Genomic DNA, 20,034 nt, shown 5'->3' on the forward strand with positions numbered 1-20,034 from the left:
GAGTATGAGGATGGAAATAATACCTTAAAATCAGGCTGATGCAACTAATATGCCTTATAGATAGCTTGTAGGCATCTCGATCCTTCCAGTGAAAGGTCTTTCTCTCGCTCTTATGTGCAGAGCTGTGGGGGAAAGCTCTGAACTATAAGCACTTTCCAAGGGGGAAAAAACCCCTAATTAACAGCCCTATGAACAGTAAAGCCTCTCTCCTTAGCTTTCCCTCCTTTACCATAATAACTCCCTTTTCCCATGTCCCCACTACACCTGCACAGAAACAACAGTTTTGGGGCAGAGGTACTCCGGCAGCTGGGTTCTGCTGCTTTTGCAGGGCAGAAGGAAACTCTGACCTCTCTTGCCTTCCTCCTGTGCACCAGTTTCACCAAAACCTGTACCAAATATCCTATTAGAGCTCTACCTCCCCATCAAATTTCACTGAACTTAGGTAAGAGTTCAGAAGTTTTTCAGTAGGGCCTGACAGAGCAGGGCTGTTCTGAAGGTCCAGCATCCCGGGCTTCTATGAGTCTTGTTTGACCCAGCCCTTGAAAAAAGCTGGCGTTGACTGTCTGTGTATTTCTCCATGATGCTTTTTCACCTTAGTCGTTTGAAGGTTCCTGTAGCTGTGTGATAAATGAGACTACAAATTAATTCAAATAAATTTATTTTCCCAGATGAGTTTCATCTGGACCAATTCCTGATCTGGTTTATGGCCCTAACTACATGAAATTTCATGCTGGCATGCGAGCTGGCTGGTGGACAATGAATTCATCAGTGGCACTCATGTTTATGCTGTCATGTATGTGGAAATACAGCTTTAGCCAGACTAAATCTTTCCACCATTTTAATATCATTTACCTTAGAAAGGTTTAGAAAAAGATTGTATTTAACATTCTCATAACTGTATTTTGCATTAGCCATTCTCTCAAAGTCAAGTCAGCTTTTCATTTCTTCAAATGTTCATCCTTCATTTTATTTTTAATTCAATAAAAAAGAATAATTTATTGATTTTTTTCTCTAATTGAATGTGATTGCTGTGTCTCCCCTCAGCCTTTCAATCTTTCTCAGCCACAGAACAGTTCTGGGAGGTGGTATTACAGCTTGTACAAATTGTGTGTTTAGACTTCAGTAATCCTGAGGAAGTAGAAAATCTCTACCTCAGGGAAAGTTTAGTTTATCCTTCTCTAAATCCTTCTAAAATCAAACACACATGCTAGTAAATGGATAGGGACATTTCATCCAGTGATGAGACTGAATCCAACCACTCAAGAAGAAAAGCCTGGGTAAATGGGTCCCTGGATACAGGAAACGTAGACTAAAACCAAGGCAACCTCCCTAAAGTTCCTGGAGTAGCACTTGAAAGGCATCTCAGCTGGCAGAGATACCTGCTACAGAGGAAACCCACCTGAACTCTGGCGTGCCAGCTGCGCAGGTCAGCATGCTCCGTGGTGACAGCCCATGGCACAGAATGTGACCTTCCCAGCTCTGAGTGCTGGGAAGGACCTTGCTGGTCACTGCCACCACCTATCTAGTTCTCACAGCTGTGGTTCAGGCACTCACAAAGGAGTCAGTGAAACTCATTTATGGGGTCTGTGTCCAAGGGTGCAAGTAATATCCAGAAAGATTCCCTGCAATGGACCTCTGCCACTGACTGTGCAGAAACAACAGATGCAGAGAACACAATAAGCTGAGACAGCAAGCTTTTGGTTCCTTTGCTTTTTTCCTTGAAATTGTCTCTCTGCTCATATACCCTCTGCTATCAGCTCAGATGGCAACAGAGAAGGGTGCCCACAGTCACACAGTCACCTTATGTGAAAAAGTACAAAGGGCTATCAGGAGACCAGAAACTGATTAAATGTGTCTGTACTGTTTGCCCTCAATTCTATTTCAAAATTGTGTGTTTCCTTCATCCTTGGTTCTTAACAAATGTAACTTGACCCACCAAAACAGATCAGTGTGATCTGAAATAATGTCAGAGAATATCTTCTGACATTTTGGCCACTCTATCAGAGGAAATTGCCCTGATTTATAAAATGAACAGTAAAATTTTTATGCGTATTTACTGTAATTTCCTGCCACAAATTTGCAGAAGAAAGTTCCATAAGGAACTGTAAGCATTTACAGAGTGGTAGCAACATCAAAAGGCTCATCACTGTTGTTACTTGTGGAATTTAAACAGGGGAGCATAGAAACAGATATCACTCCATCGTAGTAGTTGCCTGCTCTGCACAGGCAGCATTTAAATCCCTGTAGTTACAGAGTGGAATATGACTTTTAACACAAAGGCATTAGGTGAAGCACAGCAGTAGTAAGGGTAAAAAAGTGGTAAAAAGGTGGGGAAAGAAGGGGAAAGCACAGTGAGACAATAGGGAAGAGAGGTCCTATGCCTTACCTCACTGACAGCAAAGGTAACTGCAACCATGTGCTGCCTAAGAGAGTCTAGATGATTTGAAACAATTCAGAAAACACAGCTGTACAAAGACAAACCAAGCAGTTAAACTGGTAAACAATAGTGCTATGAAGTGACATCACCAACCACAGGCCATTCAAATTCTGTGGTTTTAAACACACTGGACATATCCTCCTCTGTTTCAAAAACTCTGACAGCAGGAGTGGGCATTGTACAGGTCACATGTTCATTAAGCACAGCTCTTCACAAAAGGTTTCCAACCGAACTGCTTAGCACAGCAGAGTAACATCCTCCTGTTGCTTCTTCAGTGGCTTGTCTTAATGTGCTTTAACATCAGTCTTGGAAAGAGAACAAAAAAAGGAGCCTCAGAGTGTAAGGACTCTGCAACTCTTCATGCACCAGCAAAAAACAATGAACAAGCTCTAGTCCTACATCCAAAGCAAAAGGGCAGCTTGAAGCGGTGATCATTGAGGATCATGCAATCTTTCTAAAATAAAAACTTTTTCTTTCTTGAAAAGCTTTCAAGATTTACTGTTATTACTACTATTACTACTCTTTATAACAACTATTTCACACATAGTCCAGAGCAAGCTGCTTGCAGGATATCAGTTTCTCTCCCTTCCTCCTAGGGTGAAAGTTTCAGTTTAAGCAGCCAGTTCTGGGTGACTGACTTGACCAACACTTTTTTTCTGGAAGCTGGGCCAGGACTGTACACCCTATAATGAAGGCACACAAAATAATTCATGATTTTGGAAAAGCCATTCCTTTACCTCTTTTGTAAGCTTTGTGCATTATGTTCCCAGTGATTAAGAATCCCAATAATCCCTCAATTTGTCCAGAGTGCCTCCTCTGTACATTGACTCTGTCACATTCATCAGTCAGACCAAGTTATACTCCTTTCAAAGGACTGCACCATGACACAGTATATAACATTTGTCCAATGCGCTCTTAAGATGAAATCAAAGTCCTTGAGAAACTTGGTTTCCACTATGACCTAAAAAAAAGATGTCATGGAGATTTCCAGCAGCCTGAAGAAATCTCTCAGTAAAGCCTATGTCTGGATATGCTGCTTAGGGCAGTAGCAACGTAGTCCTCCCTAAGAACAAACCCAGCTCCTACAAACTCACCAGCTCATGACCACACAGAAGACCACATGCTCTGATCATTGGCATAAGCCAGGCATTTTGACGAGACTTACTAAAACCAGGTCACTTTTGGAAGATGCAAATGTCTTCTCAGTTTCAGCTGTACACTTTTTCTTAAGTCTATTCTGTTCTGTTTTATCCCATTTCCCAGCACCGAAGAGAAACAGAATAAAGCAAAATGGAACACAGGAAAAAGAAAAAAACCCAAAAACCACCCAGAAAGAGACATTCCAAATACAGGCTGACTTCATTGAAACCATGTTTCCTTTAGACAGTCCGGCTGCCCCTTGACATTGCAAATATTTACGCTTTTCAATTTATTTCAACTGGAACTTTATTGCCTCACTACTTCCTTATGTGCAAGGGCAACTTTACAAAACAAGCCATCAGTGCTGACAGGTTTCCTTCTAAATTCAAATATTATTCAGTTGCACATTGACGGTTCAAAGAAAGACTGTAAGACAATACATGTCACAAGCTCCTAATTCAAAATACCTTTTTTACAATATCTTTTTATTTCAGGCAAAACCTCACGGATGAAACAAACCTGTAGTTCTTCAAGTAAATGGGCAAGACGTCATTAGCTTAAAACTAGTTACAGATTCTGTAAGCACCACCTCCTAAGTAAAGTTTAATTTGTTTTAAGCATTGAAGGTAGTAAGTTCTAAAATTAAAGTTGTGAATAAAGTAGTTGTGAAATACAATTTCTTTTGATCATCTTGCTACCCCCTATTCTTTCTCAAAGTAATTGCTCCTTTCATTTTTCAAGGTCAGGCTGGATGAGGCTTTGAGCAATCTGGACTAGTGGGAGGTACCCCTGCTCATGGCAGGGGGCTGGAACTGGATGATCTTTAAGGACCATTCCAACACAAACCATTTTATGATCAAATTATGTAGTAACACAAAAACAGACAAAGTGTATCAAATCAAAGATTCTTTATGCAGCAGCCAGTAGCATAACTGCAGCTAAATCCAGCAAGGATCTAGAATAAAGAAAATTAAGGTTAAGCAAAACATATACACCTAGTGCCTTTATACAATTTGTGTTTTTAGTCGAATGGCCTTTGAAATACTCCAGGAATGTAAATGCATTTACTAAGCTAGATTCTAACTTTAGCTTTTTGAAAAAAATTTTAATAAGCAGTGCAAGGTAAACTTCTCCAAGTATAGATGCATTACATTTTACATTCCAAATAAAAGCAAGACAGCAATTCATACACCATCATAAGCTAATTTAGGAAAAAAAATAGGCGGCATCCTACTCTTGGCTATTTTCAGGCATTGCTATGTTGCTTAAGCCAAGAAAAATACAGATTTTTCAGAAATAGGTAAACTATAAAAGTCAATACTTCAGAAGAGGTTAGGATTTATTTTGCAGAGCCCAGACAGAGATACCTACACCAAAACACTAACTGTCTGCAAATAATGTTTGCTAACAGCATCTCAACACACTCCAGGGACCTGTAGTCAGAGAAGCTGAGCAACTGGTTGCTCAGTAACATGAAGATGATACTGCTCAGGTGTGCAAACACAGGGATTGTTAGTAATGGAAGTAAGAATTTGGTGCACTGGCTGTGAAAAATAAGCTTGGTCAAGCTTAAAGAATGAACCAGAGTGATTTGTCTCCTTTCAGGTAAACATTTAAACGAGAGAGGTTTTCCTGTTGCAGGCTCAGTATCACCTTTAAATGCAATCTAATCAGTGTTTTCATATTCTTCAGCCTAAAAACTGGACCTCATCCTTCCTACCAAGCAGGCGAAACAAATGCTGCTTGCACTCAAGACTCACGTCAAACATTAATAACCTTGACAGGGTGGAAGACTGGCCACAGGGATCCTCCCTGAGTCCTCAGCCAGATATGAAATCAATATTATTCATTCACTCTGTGTTTTCTATCCATATCTTTTGATCTATTGGCAATAAGTGTTCTATATATGCTGTAGCAGGAAGTAATAAAGTTGTTGAACTATTACATGATGAACCCACTCAAACAACTGACGCTTTTAGACATTATATGAATTACATCAATAATGGAGGATTACAGCATGAGATCAGGAACAAGCCAGTTTGCTGAGAAGGAGATTCTGCCTACCCCTGTAAATCCTCCTATTACTCTGTTGCAACCCAAAAGGTCAGCTTAAAGCTCCAGTACAAACAGTTCATCACAACACTTGACTTTGATTTTGTACTGAAATAAAAGTGCTTATATTGTACAGCTACAGCTGAGAACTTACTGCAACACTGACAGGTTTCACTACCTAAGCATATTCTGCACAGCTGACCAGCTCTCATATTTAGAACTTCTGCATGCCATGCAGAAAAACAATGCTGATTTCTGACAACCCTATGTTTATACTCTTCCTTACATATCTGCTTTTGCTAAAATAGTTTTCTTCACTTGGAGGGAGTCCTGTGTTTTGGAACTCCATGCCTTAATCATAAAAATTCAAGAGTTTGATTCAAGTCACTGTTTCAACTAAACTGTAAAAAAAAGTCAAAAGAGCATTTTTTAAAATGGTATATGAATAGAATGAAGTGCAGGGCAGTACTGAATAGGACTTAGCACCTTCATATCACAAAGGTGCCTCATTTGGATTCCATACTGAATATTAAGCTTGCACAATTATCAGAAGTCTGGTACCAAATTCTGCCCATTGTACTGAAGAAATTTTACACAAAACAAGCAGTATTTCAGATTCCAACAGACATTTCAGGCAGATTGTCATAGTTAACCTAAGCAGGCAGCCAAGCATCACACAGGCACTTGCTCACTCCTTCACCAGCAGGATCAGGGAGAGAATCAGGAGAGCAAAAGCCAGAAAAGTTGTGGGCTGAGATACACAGTTTAAGACAGAAAGCAAAAGCTGCACACACAAGCAAAAACCAAGGAATTAATTTAGTGCTTCCCATGGGCAGGCAAGTGCTCATCCATCTCCAGGAGAGCAGGGCCCCACCACCCACAGCAGTGACTTGGGAATACAAACACCATCACTCCAAACATCCCTCCCGTCTTCCTCCCTCTCCCCACTTTGTTATACGCTGAACACGATGCCATGGTCTGCAATGTCCCTTTGGTCAGTTTGGGTCAGTTTGTCCTGGCTGTGTGTCATCCCCACCTCCCACGCACCCACAACTTCCCGGCTAGTGTGGCAGTACGCCTTGGCTCTGCCAAAGCACAGCCTGCAGCCAAAACCAGCACAATGATCCAATATTACTAAAATGTAATGGAAACTGTCTTCAAGCATGGAAGTATTCCAGCTTTGTGCCTAAATTACTTTAAAGCCTGCATGTATTTAAAGCCAAACTTACTTGTGTTACACATTTATTGATTCGGATCTTGCAAAGACAGAAGCAACTTCAATGAGAGCTACGAAGCCTCCAACTTGTGTTTTCTGGCTGAGGTTGCAGTGATAAGCATAATGTTAACATGGTGCTCCTATGTGTTAAATGTTGTGTTGTTTAAATAAAAATTCTTACCCTTGAAACTGAGAGCAAATTACTGAGATGACAGGAAATTCATAACATAGGACACATGATTCAGGAATTCACAGGTTTCTTCCTCACAATCATATGTTGCATTTTTTACTCCACATTTTTTCATTACTAAATTTTAACACATTAATATCAAACAGATGAAAATAATTATTTGGGTTTTAGAGCAGCTTAAAGAGAGGAACAGCATAATATTCCTGGAGATGAAAATTTGCAGTGTCTACTCCATGTACTGAGTAACAGTCATCTCCTCAACAAATGTTCATTTATTAAAAATGAACATTTTTATTAAAGCACATCTTTGAAGCTGACCTTTCAAATGTTTCTTCATTCCACCAATCTTTTCACATATTCCTGCACTGATATTTTGAATAAAAAGGAAGCCAGAAAGAGGTGTGTGATTTTGGTTTAATCATCTGCAGCCCTTCTGTGCATTTTTTTAGTTGAAAGTTTGGCTCCAATCGTATCTGCTGTGGTAACTGTGTTAAACTTCAGTTTAACAGACATAAGAGAAGTGTAACACCTACCAGAAACATGAGCACAATTTCCATCTTTCTCTTTTTTATTTAACCACATAAGTACATGTCAACATTTGGCATAAACTTCATAAAAATACAGTACCTTTTTGTGCCGAAACACTAGTCACAATGTTTATATAAAGACTTTTTCCTGCTTCCTTGAATTCAATTAACATTTTAAAAAGTGACTTCCCAAAAGCCCTTTTTTTGTGAGTTTCCTTATAGAAATTTGTCCAAAATCTATTCTGTAAAAGTTAAAAAGCTAATGCATTTTCAGCCATTCTCCCTCACCCTCTCAATAAAACAGATTATAAAAAAATAAGATGTTTTAGAATACTGATCAGTTGTTATACTACTACTTTATCACAGGTTCCCATTTAATTGACACTGTTACAGGCGTGATGGATGGTGTCCCTATAACATCCAGGATCACCAGATGCTATTAGGGCTGGAAAGACTAGTCACACCAATAGACTGATGTGAACAAAAAAAACTAGTTGAAACAAATCCAAACCATGAACAACACACGGCGAAACATCTCAGACCTTAGCACTCTTATGATGCAGTAGAATCACATTACTGTGATAGCTCCCAATGGCAATAAACATACAAAAATTCTACCAAGTCAGATAAACGACTAAAGGGTGTCCTTGCACTGGGTATCTCAGAAAGTGAGCTCTCTATTATCTAATTATAATACTGGTGTGACATCAAGATGACAGAAAAACAGCAGAACCAGTCTAATAATGCTGGAGCAATTATACTCACACAACTGACTACACCCATAGCACAACTGGGATAAATTTCATTTTTCTTTAATGCTGATGAAAAAGTCCAGGCAGGATCTAATATATGGGGAAAGGAAAAAGGGCATTAAATTTTGAAAGTAATTTCTTATCAAGTTAGGTGCTGAAGGTCTAGTTAAGGCAGTGAAGGATTTATTTTAGTATCTTTCTAAGGCTATGACAGATTTTTCCTGAATAAAGCATTTTTCCTTAAAAATTTCATGTGTATTATGCCAGCTTATTCTGAATGCATAAGAATGCTAAAAACCCTTGGACACTGAGAAGCTAAACTATTGCTTACTGCAAATATTACCCTTATTAGTCTTCTTTTTTAATATCAACAGGATTCCAATAACATGCACCAAAAAAATGAAGTTTCAAGTCCACCTACGAACTTTACCATAGCTACTTTTAGCTCTTTTTGGATCAGTGTTAAATAAAATGTGCAAACATATAATCATTTGCATAGCAAATCTCAAGGGACTGACCCTGAAATAGAAATCCAAACTGTTAGGTTTAAGATATTTCTATAATCAGAATTCACTTAAAATGGTAAAAAATAAAATACACATTTTTCCATTTTAAGTCTAGTAAAAAAGGTATTTCTGATTTAGAATTCTTACAGTTACTAGTTTAAAGATTTGAAAGACTGATGCTTCATTGCATTGAAATGTTATTCCTTTGGAATCTTCAAGACTCTGTAATTGCTATTTTCAAATACTGTGATGAAATATGGCCTGGAATCCTTGCTCATAAGGGTACATAAAGGAATTTTTCCTCTATTAGCAGGATCTTCGACATCCCAAATTTCAGGCATACTGCAGCCAGGCCTAAAAAATAGGAATATGAAAAGAGAAATGAAGAAATGCCATAAAAAACTCATGAAGCTTCCTTCATAGTGCCCCATGAATACTTGATTGTGCCATCTGTATTTTTTAAAATTTGTCTCTATACTAGAAAAATTATCAGATTACAAAATCAATAAATATAGCAGTAATTTAAAAATAGTATTGAGAATGGCTTTTGTGGTTATGTAATTAATAAAGTATTAATTTGGAAGAGGAAGCACATAAAACAACACAAATTATGCAACACATTATACATGACCAGGGACCCTTAAAACTTCCTATAAAGTAGAGGGTGATATACATATTGCTAACATTTCTAAAGAAAATTCAGGAAATAAAACACCTTAAAAAAGCAGTAATTCCTTGTTTTTATAAAATATCATAGCCAACATCAATTCCCTGTAAATCTGCCTTTCAAAGTTATAATAACTGTGAATATTCTAATTTTATCAAAGATAATAGAAAAGAAATTGAACAGATACATTTAATTTTGTTCTAAATGAAAAGAAAATAAAATAAAAAATCCAAGCTAATTCTGCTCTGGAGGCCAGAAAGAGAAGGGGAGGCAACAACCGAGGGGGTGAGGGGGGAAGTAAAAGCATAGCTCTTTCTGGAGAACATCTTAAATGTAACAAAATTTTTATTGACTATTAGTGGTCATAACATTTTGGTGCTCCAACTATCTTTTACTCTGCACCTTTTATTCAGACCAGGCTTTCATTATTCACATACATCTGTTCCTGCCATCAAAGAATAACTGCTTCTTTCCTTTGCAATGACTTCTTTCCTTCAGGGTTTTACAGTGAAGCTTAAAAACTCATACCACACAGCTTTCCAGGTTCACACAAAGAACACAGGGTTGCTAATGAGGGTCAAGTCAATTACATCAGTTACTATCTACAGATGCTGGACAAAAATGTATTTTGGACACTTTTAAGAAATAAACCACAAATCAAAACTTGATATGAATTTTAGACTACATATTTCAGGAGTGTATCATTCTTATGAGAAAGAGGGAGATAACTTACTTTTTTCTGCTTACACACAATGACTCTTCAAGGATGTAGTAATTCACTCCTAGTTTTATCAAATCTCTTTTTACTTGACTTGCAGGTTTTCGACTGTACATGGAATACACTACTTTAGTTCTGGCCCTTCAAAAAGAAAAATCTAAGGGTTAGCTGCAATAATGCATGAAAATGTAAGCTTTAACCTCAGACTAGAGAGGAAGGCTTTTTTATTTCACAAGGTAACTATGCCAAAGCAAAGTTTACATTAATAGTGCCATTTGCTTAAGTATGATAACGTCTTCAGAAATATAATGATTCCAAGAACAAGTTATACCATTTTTCTGTAGCAGGAGACAAGTGTGTAACAAGATCCGTGGTTACTGTGAACTGCAAAGATGTCAAAGCAATGCATTCACCATACTCAGGTGGTGAGTATGAGTGGAATACTCAGGACTAGAAACAGCCTTGCTTGGACTGGGGTGATCAGGAGGAATCAATCCTGTGCCAAGTCTCTCCACAAAAGATCCCCATCACTGTGGGTCACTACGGTCACACCGCCCTTGCTGGGACATTTTGAAATGCAGAGCACAAGACCTGGAGTCTGCCTACAGTCATCAAGCAAAATCAGCCCTCGGACACCATGATCCTGTTTTGGAACTAGAAGACATTTAAGGGCCCTCTAGTCTATATCACATCCAGCAATATCCTCCTCTGAATGTGCAAAGCATGATGCTCTTAAAGCCCATTCATCTTCTGACACTTAATACAGGTATTGCCTGTACTTTATTTTTCCCAACCATGCCCTGTCCCACGATTTTGGAACTAGGACAGAATATTTCAGTTGAAAGGGATGCACAGTGATCATCCAAGTCCCACTGTTGGGGCTGACCAAAAGTTAAAGCCCATTAATGTCAGATGGAGAACTAAGGACATAAGGCATGTAAAATAAATCCCTGCCCTTTCTCTTTTATCCCCCTCTATCTTGCTGCCTTCTTGTAGTGTTGGATTTATTTTAAGCAGTTTCACCAAATTAACAAAAAAAAATGATGCTACACTATAAAATTTAGTAAAAGAAATGCATGACCTTTTCAGATAAATCAATTTCAATTTAGGCAAATATCCTGATTTTAAAAATAACAAGAGTACAAATCTTAGTAACTCCACCCCAAAATTTCAGCTTCAATAATTAACCAATTATCACAAAAAATGACAGCCCATCACGGAAAGCTAATAGAAATAAATACACTGGCTATCTTGGAAAAAAAGTATCTGTCTACAATGTCAGGAGTAACTAGAATGAAGAAAGGATATAACTGAACTGATGAAATCAAATTCCTTAATTCTGATTTTGAAGTTTGAAGCCATATATGTCCCTAGAGTATATCTTTCTGATGAACACAGATCCTCAAGAAATAACGTGTTTTAATTCTGACAGAAATAACAAATCCAGTTCTATGAGATTTTAACAAATTTTACAATATAACACAATGCCATTCCTACTGTGCATTACAGACATTACGAGAATCAATAGCAGACAGAAATAAAACCTCAACTGCAAAATTTACCTCAATCCCGCATCTTCATAGTGAGGATGATTTACAATAGGACGAAGTGTAGACAATTTGACACTTGCCATTGTAGGCATTGCTCCTGCAAAAACTGCATCTGAAATACACAATCAAGGGCATTTTTGAAATGAGGAATCGAACAATTAGAGAAGCAATTCAAATATCTGAGCAGTAATCCCATAGGAAAACCATGAAAAGGGTAGGGTACTCCTTTTCAAAAGGCCGTATGTGACATCAACAGGAAATGCACAAAATCAGTGTTTTAGTTTGGGTTTTTTGTAACCTTGAACTCAATATAAGCAATTAGATAACTATGCATCTAAGAATGGAGATTTAATTAACCCATCTTATTTTTCTTGAATGGGTAGAATAACATACTTGTTATAACAACTCTTTCATCAGTGTTAAACGGGCAGTAAAATCTCAGTTCACTATGGCTTTAACATATATTCCCTCTAGAAATGCAACTACCTTGTTTCCAACCAGTTTTCTGACAGATTTTAGGAAAAGGAGGGGTGCAACACAACACACACAGACATTTTTAATTCTCTTCTAGCAAAATGCGGATCATGTGCCCACATACAGGACCAACATCATTTAAGTGAAAACCTATTTTAAATGGACTTGGTAAAGATGCTTTTGTTGACAATACTCCACCAGTGGTTAGAACCTCCAGAGCAGTAGCCAGGAGTCTAACAAAGGCAGCTTTTGGTGCTTTTTTGCACTGGACATATTTATGTGGACAAGTAGACATGCCAGAGCTACAGACAGTAGCAACACCTCTGCAGTCAATTGTGACAGGTTCCATGGTTCAACCTCACAATAAATGGGGACATCCTACATTATTAAATAGTTCACCTTGTCTGGTATTGACTTGTATCCACTCTAGAAGTTCTTCCTGTGGCAAATTGCTAAATTCTCCCATGATGTTCCACTGAGTTCGAAGGTTTGCAGATCCCTCTATTGTCATCAATGCTAAAATAGCAAAGACCAATGTTTTGGGCTGGACTTTATAGAAGAGCCATCCAAACAACTGAAATGCAAGAATCAATTAATTCCTAGACAACAATTCTGTAATGATGTATGCAGAACAATTAATTTTTATTTCTCTATGAGGAATCTAACATATATTGCACTATGAAACATCTCTGCTATTTCTTCTCCACTAAACTTCAGATTATAATTCATAGTACTATAATACAGTTCAGAACATAGTATTATATACAATACATACTGTATTTCACAATGCAATTCCTAAGAATTACTCATGTTTAACAAATATTGTACATTACATTTGCAATTCTAAATAAATAAGAAAAGAATTTTAAAAATCACGTTAATGTAAACTTTTAAAGTTGTATGACAAGTCTCAAATATCAAAATCTGCAAATAAAGATGATTCAATAAAGCTAACTGGACTTTTCCAGTATTTTATCTCCTGTTTCCATCTAGAGTTTTTATCTGTAGTATACAGATTAGCGATTGTACTGCAAAGTTTCGAAATGTATTAGAAAGACAGACTTTGAGGATAGTAAGCTTAATGCTGCTTTATACCCCACTCTTTCCTTTCTTGAACTGGGGTTTGCATTGTTTCCTAAAGACAATTTGCTGGAGGCTCTAAGCAAATATTCATAAATACGTGAAAAGGGGTAGTTAAAAAGCAGTACTAAATTTTCTGTGTTGAAGCTTAATTTGAGCAGTAACACTTTACCACATCCATACTTGCACCATTAATAAGGAAGTATAAACTACATTTTTTTCCCAATTAGAAGGTTCCACACATCAAAAATATCAAATCCAGGCTAAATAAATACATTTCATTCATAGTACTGTTACTTGGGTTTTTTTAATTAAAGCATGAAACAATAAAAGAAAGTCTCTCAGTAGAAGCTCCCACAAGGCTGACTACACCAATTAAATAGTGTGTTATCTTTCTTATAAACTAACCACAAACCACCTCAGATTATTAAAATTCTCCAGCCACTTCTCCAAAAATACAGTATACTCTACTCTCATCCCTGAAGACACACTAAACACTCAGAGACGAACAGCAATACTATCCAGGGAAAGTTAATTTCCCAAACAGGCCTGACCACTGTGTGGATCTGAAAGGATGAAGTGAAATTAATTAATTTGTAGGATGCTCTACATGAGCAAATCTCCCTTTCACCAACAGCTGCAAAAATGTCACTTCATTGACATGCCAGTTGTCATGTTTGACAGTTCCACAACTTTTAAAATCAAAGAAAATTACATTACTGTCACGCTTTTATAAAGCCTCATTGATATTCAAAGTCTCTGAATTTAGCACTATTTTGTTTACACAAGGAGCCTAGAATGATTGAATATACATGCAATGCAAAAGAAGCATTTCTTTCACTTGGATGCTGTTCCTTATGTGTTTGATTTTTTTTTACCAATTCAAGGTTTTGGGTTGTTTTTTAGTTTTTTGGTTATTTTCCCCAAATGAATATTTTAAGTATTTCTCCAGCTATTTTATTTTGTTTTCGAAATTTCTACACAGGACAGCATAATTTCCCCTAACAGAAAGAGGAAATGTGTGGCTGCAAATGGTCAAAAGTCTGAACAGTAACAACAGCAGATCTGGGACTTACTTGAAGAACAAACAGTGAGTTCAATGACAAAAATGAATCAATCCCTAATTTAATTACTCCTCCTTTTTCAACCTAAGAGAAGTAAAGGTTCTAATCACAGGTTTCTCATACTTAAAATGCAGCTGTACAGAAAAGTGAGTTAGTCCCTTTGCAAAGATGCAGCTATTTTATATTTTTATTTCATTAAAAATCCTTTCTTGAAAATGTGTTATAGAGTGAATTACTTTCCAATGAAAATCAACATTAGGTCACTTCTTTTCATCAGAAAGCATTTCAGACAATGAAAATACTCTTTATTAGAAAAAGAACATTATCATTTTTATTGCCCATCAGCTGCCACAAGCTGCTGGTAATGGGAAAATGGAAAGTGCAGGGATTCACGCAATGGGCTGAAACAACACAACATACAAAATTTCTTTTCCATGTGCAAACAGTAATTTTTAGCCTCAAAAGAAATTAGATATACTAACATACCACTGCAGATAAGCTTTCATGGTCTGCTAGATGAAAGGATAGTGTAGACCTCAGTTGCAATAAGATAAATGCCTATCTTAAATTTGCTTAAAGTTTTCTCACATCTGTAAAACCAAACTGTCACTTATTAACTTATGTTCATTCAAACATCTAAAACTTTATCCAATGATATACTCTACTGAGTGTTAATCAATCATTTTGTCACAAATCTCATCTTCCTCCATCCAAGAAATTCTGGATCAGTATTGCACATACAATTAGATTTTTCAGCCTCAAAAAACTACTTCTCCTCAGCTGCCAGTATGATAGAAAAAGCTCGTTAAAAAACACTTCATATTTTCCTGGCCCTACAAAAACAAGCAAATCAATCAAAACAAGAACAAAAAAAAAGTTTTCTTATTGTTTGCTTAAGTCTTAGAAGTGATCTGCTCAATGGTGGCTCAACAGCCTTATGGGTCAGTGTTTCTCTACCATGCTGAAGCCAGTCCTGTATTGCTTGGACGATTATCAGCCTCTCTCTACTAAAGCAAGCACACATCTGTCAGACCAGGAAAAAAAACCTTCACTAATAACAGGACAAGGAAATCAATTTTATTTTCCCTTATGCTGTTCACCTAAAGTTGGATTCACCCGAATACTTCTCCTCAGGCCCAAGCCAGGCTCAGGATATTCCCAGGCTGTATTATGTAGTGCTGCTGGTCATTTATCCCCTTCTGCACAAAATAAACGTCTGACCTGCAGCAATCCAAAGCCCTTCCCTAGCACTCATGACCTGTTTCTTTCAAGCCAACTATGCCTCCATGATGCTGCAATGAAGGAATGAAAAATTACTGGACCAGAGTCACCTGATCCAACAGGGGCAGCTCCCAGAACAGAATCTGCAATTGCAGCTCCCTGAGAAGCTTGCTCTCACTCTACAATAGGAAGCAGCAGAACAATCAAAGGGCCAAAATGCAGTTGAAAGCAGCAGATAAAAAAAAATATTGACAAAATACTGTCTACTGTCCTCCCTCCCAATATTTACACATTTATGACATGCGGCATCCTCTTAAGATCCAGCATTCACTAACTGGCCTGATGACCCCAGCTGCAGTACTAAAAACCCTCAACAATCCAGGAAAAATTACTGAAATGCTATTACTCTGGTGCTTAAAAAAAAAAGTCACCATGAAGGTAAAAAAAAAATAAGCACAGATATTACTGTGGCTCAAAATATATAAATACTTTTAGTCCTGAACTTCACTACAAAACTCTACTACTACTACCACCACCACAACCAACAGGGCAGAAAAGCCCATCAAGAAATATACAGCTAAAAAAGAACCAAGAACAAATCAACTTTGGACAGCATTAATCTAAATCATAATTGTTACCTAGAAATTGGATTTAAAAGAACATTTTTTCATTTTGTTCCTCTGACTTTTGAAAAGCAGCTTCATTTTAAATTACTCAGAAATACCTTATGAAAGTTCACTTAGAAAAATAACCAGTGCAACTGCTATTGCTTGAACAACCAGACCACCTAAGAGGATGCCAGCATTTCAAGAACAACTAAGAGCTGCAAAACTGGACATCTATGAATCTTCCAGAATAGCAAGCATGTAGAGGAAATTCGTAAGTCCCAATACTCAATTACAAGGTGGCTAAAGAAAGAGGTTTTGATCATTTCTTAGTGATTTATATTTTAACTGTAGAGATTAATTTGATTTTGGCAAACACGCGGCACTTCCACCTATGCCAAGTACATCAGGCATCAAGAAAGGGATGAGCACATTTAAGCAGACTGATACTGTGTAATCTGTCCAGTGTTATAAAGAACTACCCTTCTCTAAAGATCATTTAGGAAGCAGTTCAGTTTTCTGGGAAACAATTATTTGTTCAGCTAGCCTAACATGAGATAGCTTTCTCCTCTTTGCATAAATCTGTCTCATTCACTCATCTTCCAGTTGTTTGATGGGTATCAGCTACTTCACAGACAGGAACTGCCTTCACCATAGCATCCTAATTCTCCTCTAGACACTTCTACAAAACCACAGTGCAGTGCAGGGTGACAGGAACCTCTGAAGGCTGGTTTGAGCATGGTCACCCAGAGCCAAGTGCCCCTGGTCCATATCCAGCTTCCAAATACCTCCAAGGATGGACCTGATTCTTTGGACACTCCACCACATCCCTGGGCAATCTGTGCCAACGCTTTTCACCCTCCCAGTGAAAAGTTGCCCCATGTTCAGAGGGAACATGGGGCAACTTTCAGGGTGTGCCTATCGCCTCTGGTCCTGTCACTGGGCACCACGTGAAAGACTCTGCTGTTTCTTCCAGCTTTGCACCATCAGCAAGCTCACTGAGGGTACCCTCTGTCCCACCATTCAGTCCATTAACAAAGACATAGAGCAGTCCTGGACGCAGCACTGGCCCCTCAGGTTACTGGCCTTCAACCAGACTTGGCACCTCCGATTTCTGGGCCCAGCTGTTCAGACATTTTTCAATCTACCTTTCCTGCCTGCTTCCCAGATAAAGAACCTACTTACCCTACTTTTGCTGCATGTTCAAAGCTTCTAAAATAGCTATTTAAATAAGAGATTTAATCACGTTCACTTCTCAGAAACACAGATAATGAAACATGAAAAGCCTATTCTAAGACCCTTTATATCTGGAGGAAATCTAGTTAACATTTGATGTTACAGATTATTCAAAGTAGTAAGATTAAGTCTGAGTCAGGCATATGAGTTTTGATTTTTATGACTGAAATGTTTTCAACAAGCAAGACTTCAAACGAGACTTCTAGAAAGAATTAATAGGCAGGAAATATGCAAGGCAGTAAGCTCTGAAGAGCTGTGAAAACACAGTGTAAACAAAGACAAACACTGGATAAAATTAATAGTCAATAAAAACTTGCAGTGGCATAGAGGTGTGCAAACACAGTAAAATCTAAGAGATGTCTCACTGTGCTCAAGCTTGATACACAGCATGTTAACTCGTATAATAATGCAGTTGGACAAGCTGCATAAAGCAAGATTTTTGCTTTATTTGGGAACAGGGGAGAATGGAACCATTTTTGACAGGCAATATAATCTGGTTTATTTTTATCTGGTACCCTCAGATTCAGCAATTACACACAGAGAAATCTGCTTTAGGACAAATATCTGTGTAATACTCGAAGTACTGAGATAGCTACAGGATAAAAAAGACCTTACCTGTTTTGAACACACCAAGGAAGCCATAATGCACAGATGTGGTGTTAAAAACAGCTTTAGTCTCATGATTAAAATCGCTAGGACACTGTATGCCAGCAGCTGCAGTGCATGGAATACCAGCTGAAAAGAAAAAAAAAAAAAAAACACAAGACACAGAAGCAAATTTGCATATTTTCATTTCTGCCTTAAACACACAACTTCATTTTCAGTATAGCTTAAATGACAAGCTTGTCTGAAAGAGTCCAAGTCAAAGTAAAGATATTCATATTTCAGATGGTGATAATGACTTTCTGTGATCTTTTATCTAAAGTGCATGTAGTATGCTGACGAATGGAGTAACAGGAAGGAGAAACATTATCAATAAAAGAAAAAGGAGTTAGAGAAACAGCTAGCTATTAAAAAAATCCTTAGCCATTAACAGGCTTCACTTAGACAACAACAGAATATGTAAAACTTCTTGTATAACCTCTTTATAAAAGTTGAGACCCTGCTTTTTAGTGCCCAAAATACACAAGTATAGAGTAAGAGAAGAAAACAAGATCATCCTTGATAATGACACAATCAGAAGCAGCTTGCTTTAGTATTCTAAAAAGCATCAGATACACCACTCATTACTCCTAACATTAATCTATGTTACTTGTCAAAGTGCTGTGCTAAATAGAGGCATTTTTGCAATCAGTGCTTTTATCTGATTGATTATCACAGAATCATTCAGGTTTGAAAAAGCCTCTAAGGTCATGTCCACTCATTAATCTAACACCGCCAAGTTCACTGCTAAACCATGACCTCAGTGCCACATCCACATGTCTTTAAATGCCTTCAGGGTGGTGACTCAACTCCTTCCCTGGGCAGCCTATCTTACTGCTTGATCATTCTTTTGGGTATTTTTCCTAATATCCAATCTAAACCTCCTCTAAGGCAACTTGAGCTTAAACCATGACAGACATCTACCAACTCTCGGCGCCACCTGATCCCAGTGTTTCACCACTCTCATTGTAGTAAGATTTCTTCCCTATAGTTTGTCTAAATCTATCTGATTCCAGTTCTAAGTCATTATCGCTTGTCCTAATGGAACAGGCCATGCTAAAAAGTTGTCCTTGTCTTTCTTATAGGCCCCCTTTAAGCAATGAAAGGCCCCACTAAAGTGTCCCTGCAGCCTTCTCTTCTCCAGGCTGAACATCCCCAACTCTCTCAGCCTGTCTTCATAGGAGAGGTGTTCTATCCCTCTGTTTTTGTGGACCTCTTCTGGACCTGCTCTAACAGGTCCACATTCTTCCTGTGCCAAGGGCTCCCGAGGGGCACACACTATGCTGCTTTGCAGAGTTTTACTACAAAGAACCATGTGTACTACAACATTCATTATGGCATATCTCAAAATAGAATTGGAACATTATACATCATGTGAATCCAAAGTAAAGGAACCAATCTCCTCAGTCTCCATATGGAAAACAGAAGGTCCAGCCTAGCTTCAGTGTCTTTTGAAACAGCTACAGTAAAAGCCCAAGATTCCTCTCTTGCACAATCACCCCCACTAGCCAGTATATTCCTTTGCTCAACATTTCAGAGTTATTCTGGTGACATACCAGACCCAACTTAAGATGAGGGAAATAATGATGCAAATACTTAGAGCCAAATAAACCACGCGTATCAGCATCAGCCCACTGCAACCTGCATTTCAATACTGAGTATTTGCATTAACCATAGGAATAAAATTGTGCAGAAAAAGCATCTTACCTCACCATGGTTAAAACGTTCTTCTCTGAAAAAAATAACAACCCAAACCACATCATTATTTATTTACTACAGAAGAAATGGCTTTATACTAAAATCATCTCTAATGGCATTAGACAATGCAACTAATCCGGTAAGCATGAATTAAGTGTCAGAATTCTTTTTCCCCCTCATGCAAGTTTTGAAATAAATTGCAAATTATAACTATCTTCCTCAATCCCTGTATCTGTTTGGAAATCTCGAGTATTGATTT

General features: G+C 37.8%; 1 protein-coding gene across 1 annotated transcript in view; it reads right to left on the reverse strand.

Annotated features, from left to right (window-relative positions):
* Positions 1-7,585: 7,585 nt before the first annotated feature.
* The window catches only part of DPY19L1 (dpy-19 like C-mannosyltransferase 1), a 45,053-nt gene continuing 32,604 nt past the window's right edge, over positions 7,586-20,034 (reverse strand). The window contains exons 18-23 of the mRNA XM_030970145.1: positions 19,785-19,809; positions 18,051-18,170; positions 12,629-12,803; positions 11,768-11,867; positions 10,221-10,346; positions 7,586-9,174 (exon numbers count right to left, since the gene is read on the reverse strand). Of these exons, the coding sequence (XP_030826005.1) occupies positions 9,018-9,174; positions 10,221-10,346; positions 11,768-11,867; positions 12,629-12,803; positions 18,051-18,170; positions 19,785-19,809 (703 nt within the window). The 3' untranslated portion in view covers positions 7,586-9,017. The remainder of the gene's footprint in view (positions 9,175-10,220; positions 10,347-11,767; positions 11,868-12,628; positions 12,804-18,050; positions 18,171-19,784; positions 19,810-20,034) is intronic.

The sequence above is a fragment of the Camarhynchus parvulus genome, chromosome 2, assembly GCF_901933205.1.
Source record: "Camarhynchus parvulus chromosome 2, STF_HiC, whole genome shotgun sequence".
Taxonomy (NCBI): Eukaryota; Metazoa; Chordata; class Aves; order Passeriformes; family Thraupidae; genus Camarhynchus; species Camarhynchus parvulus.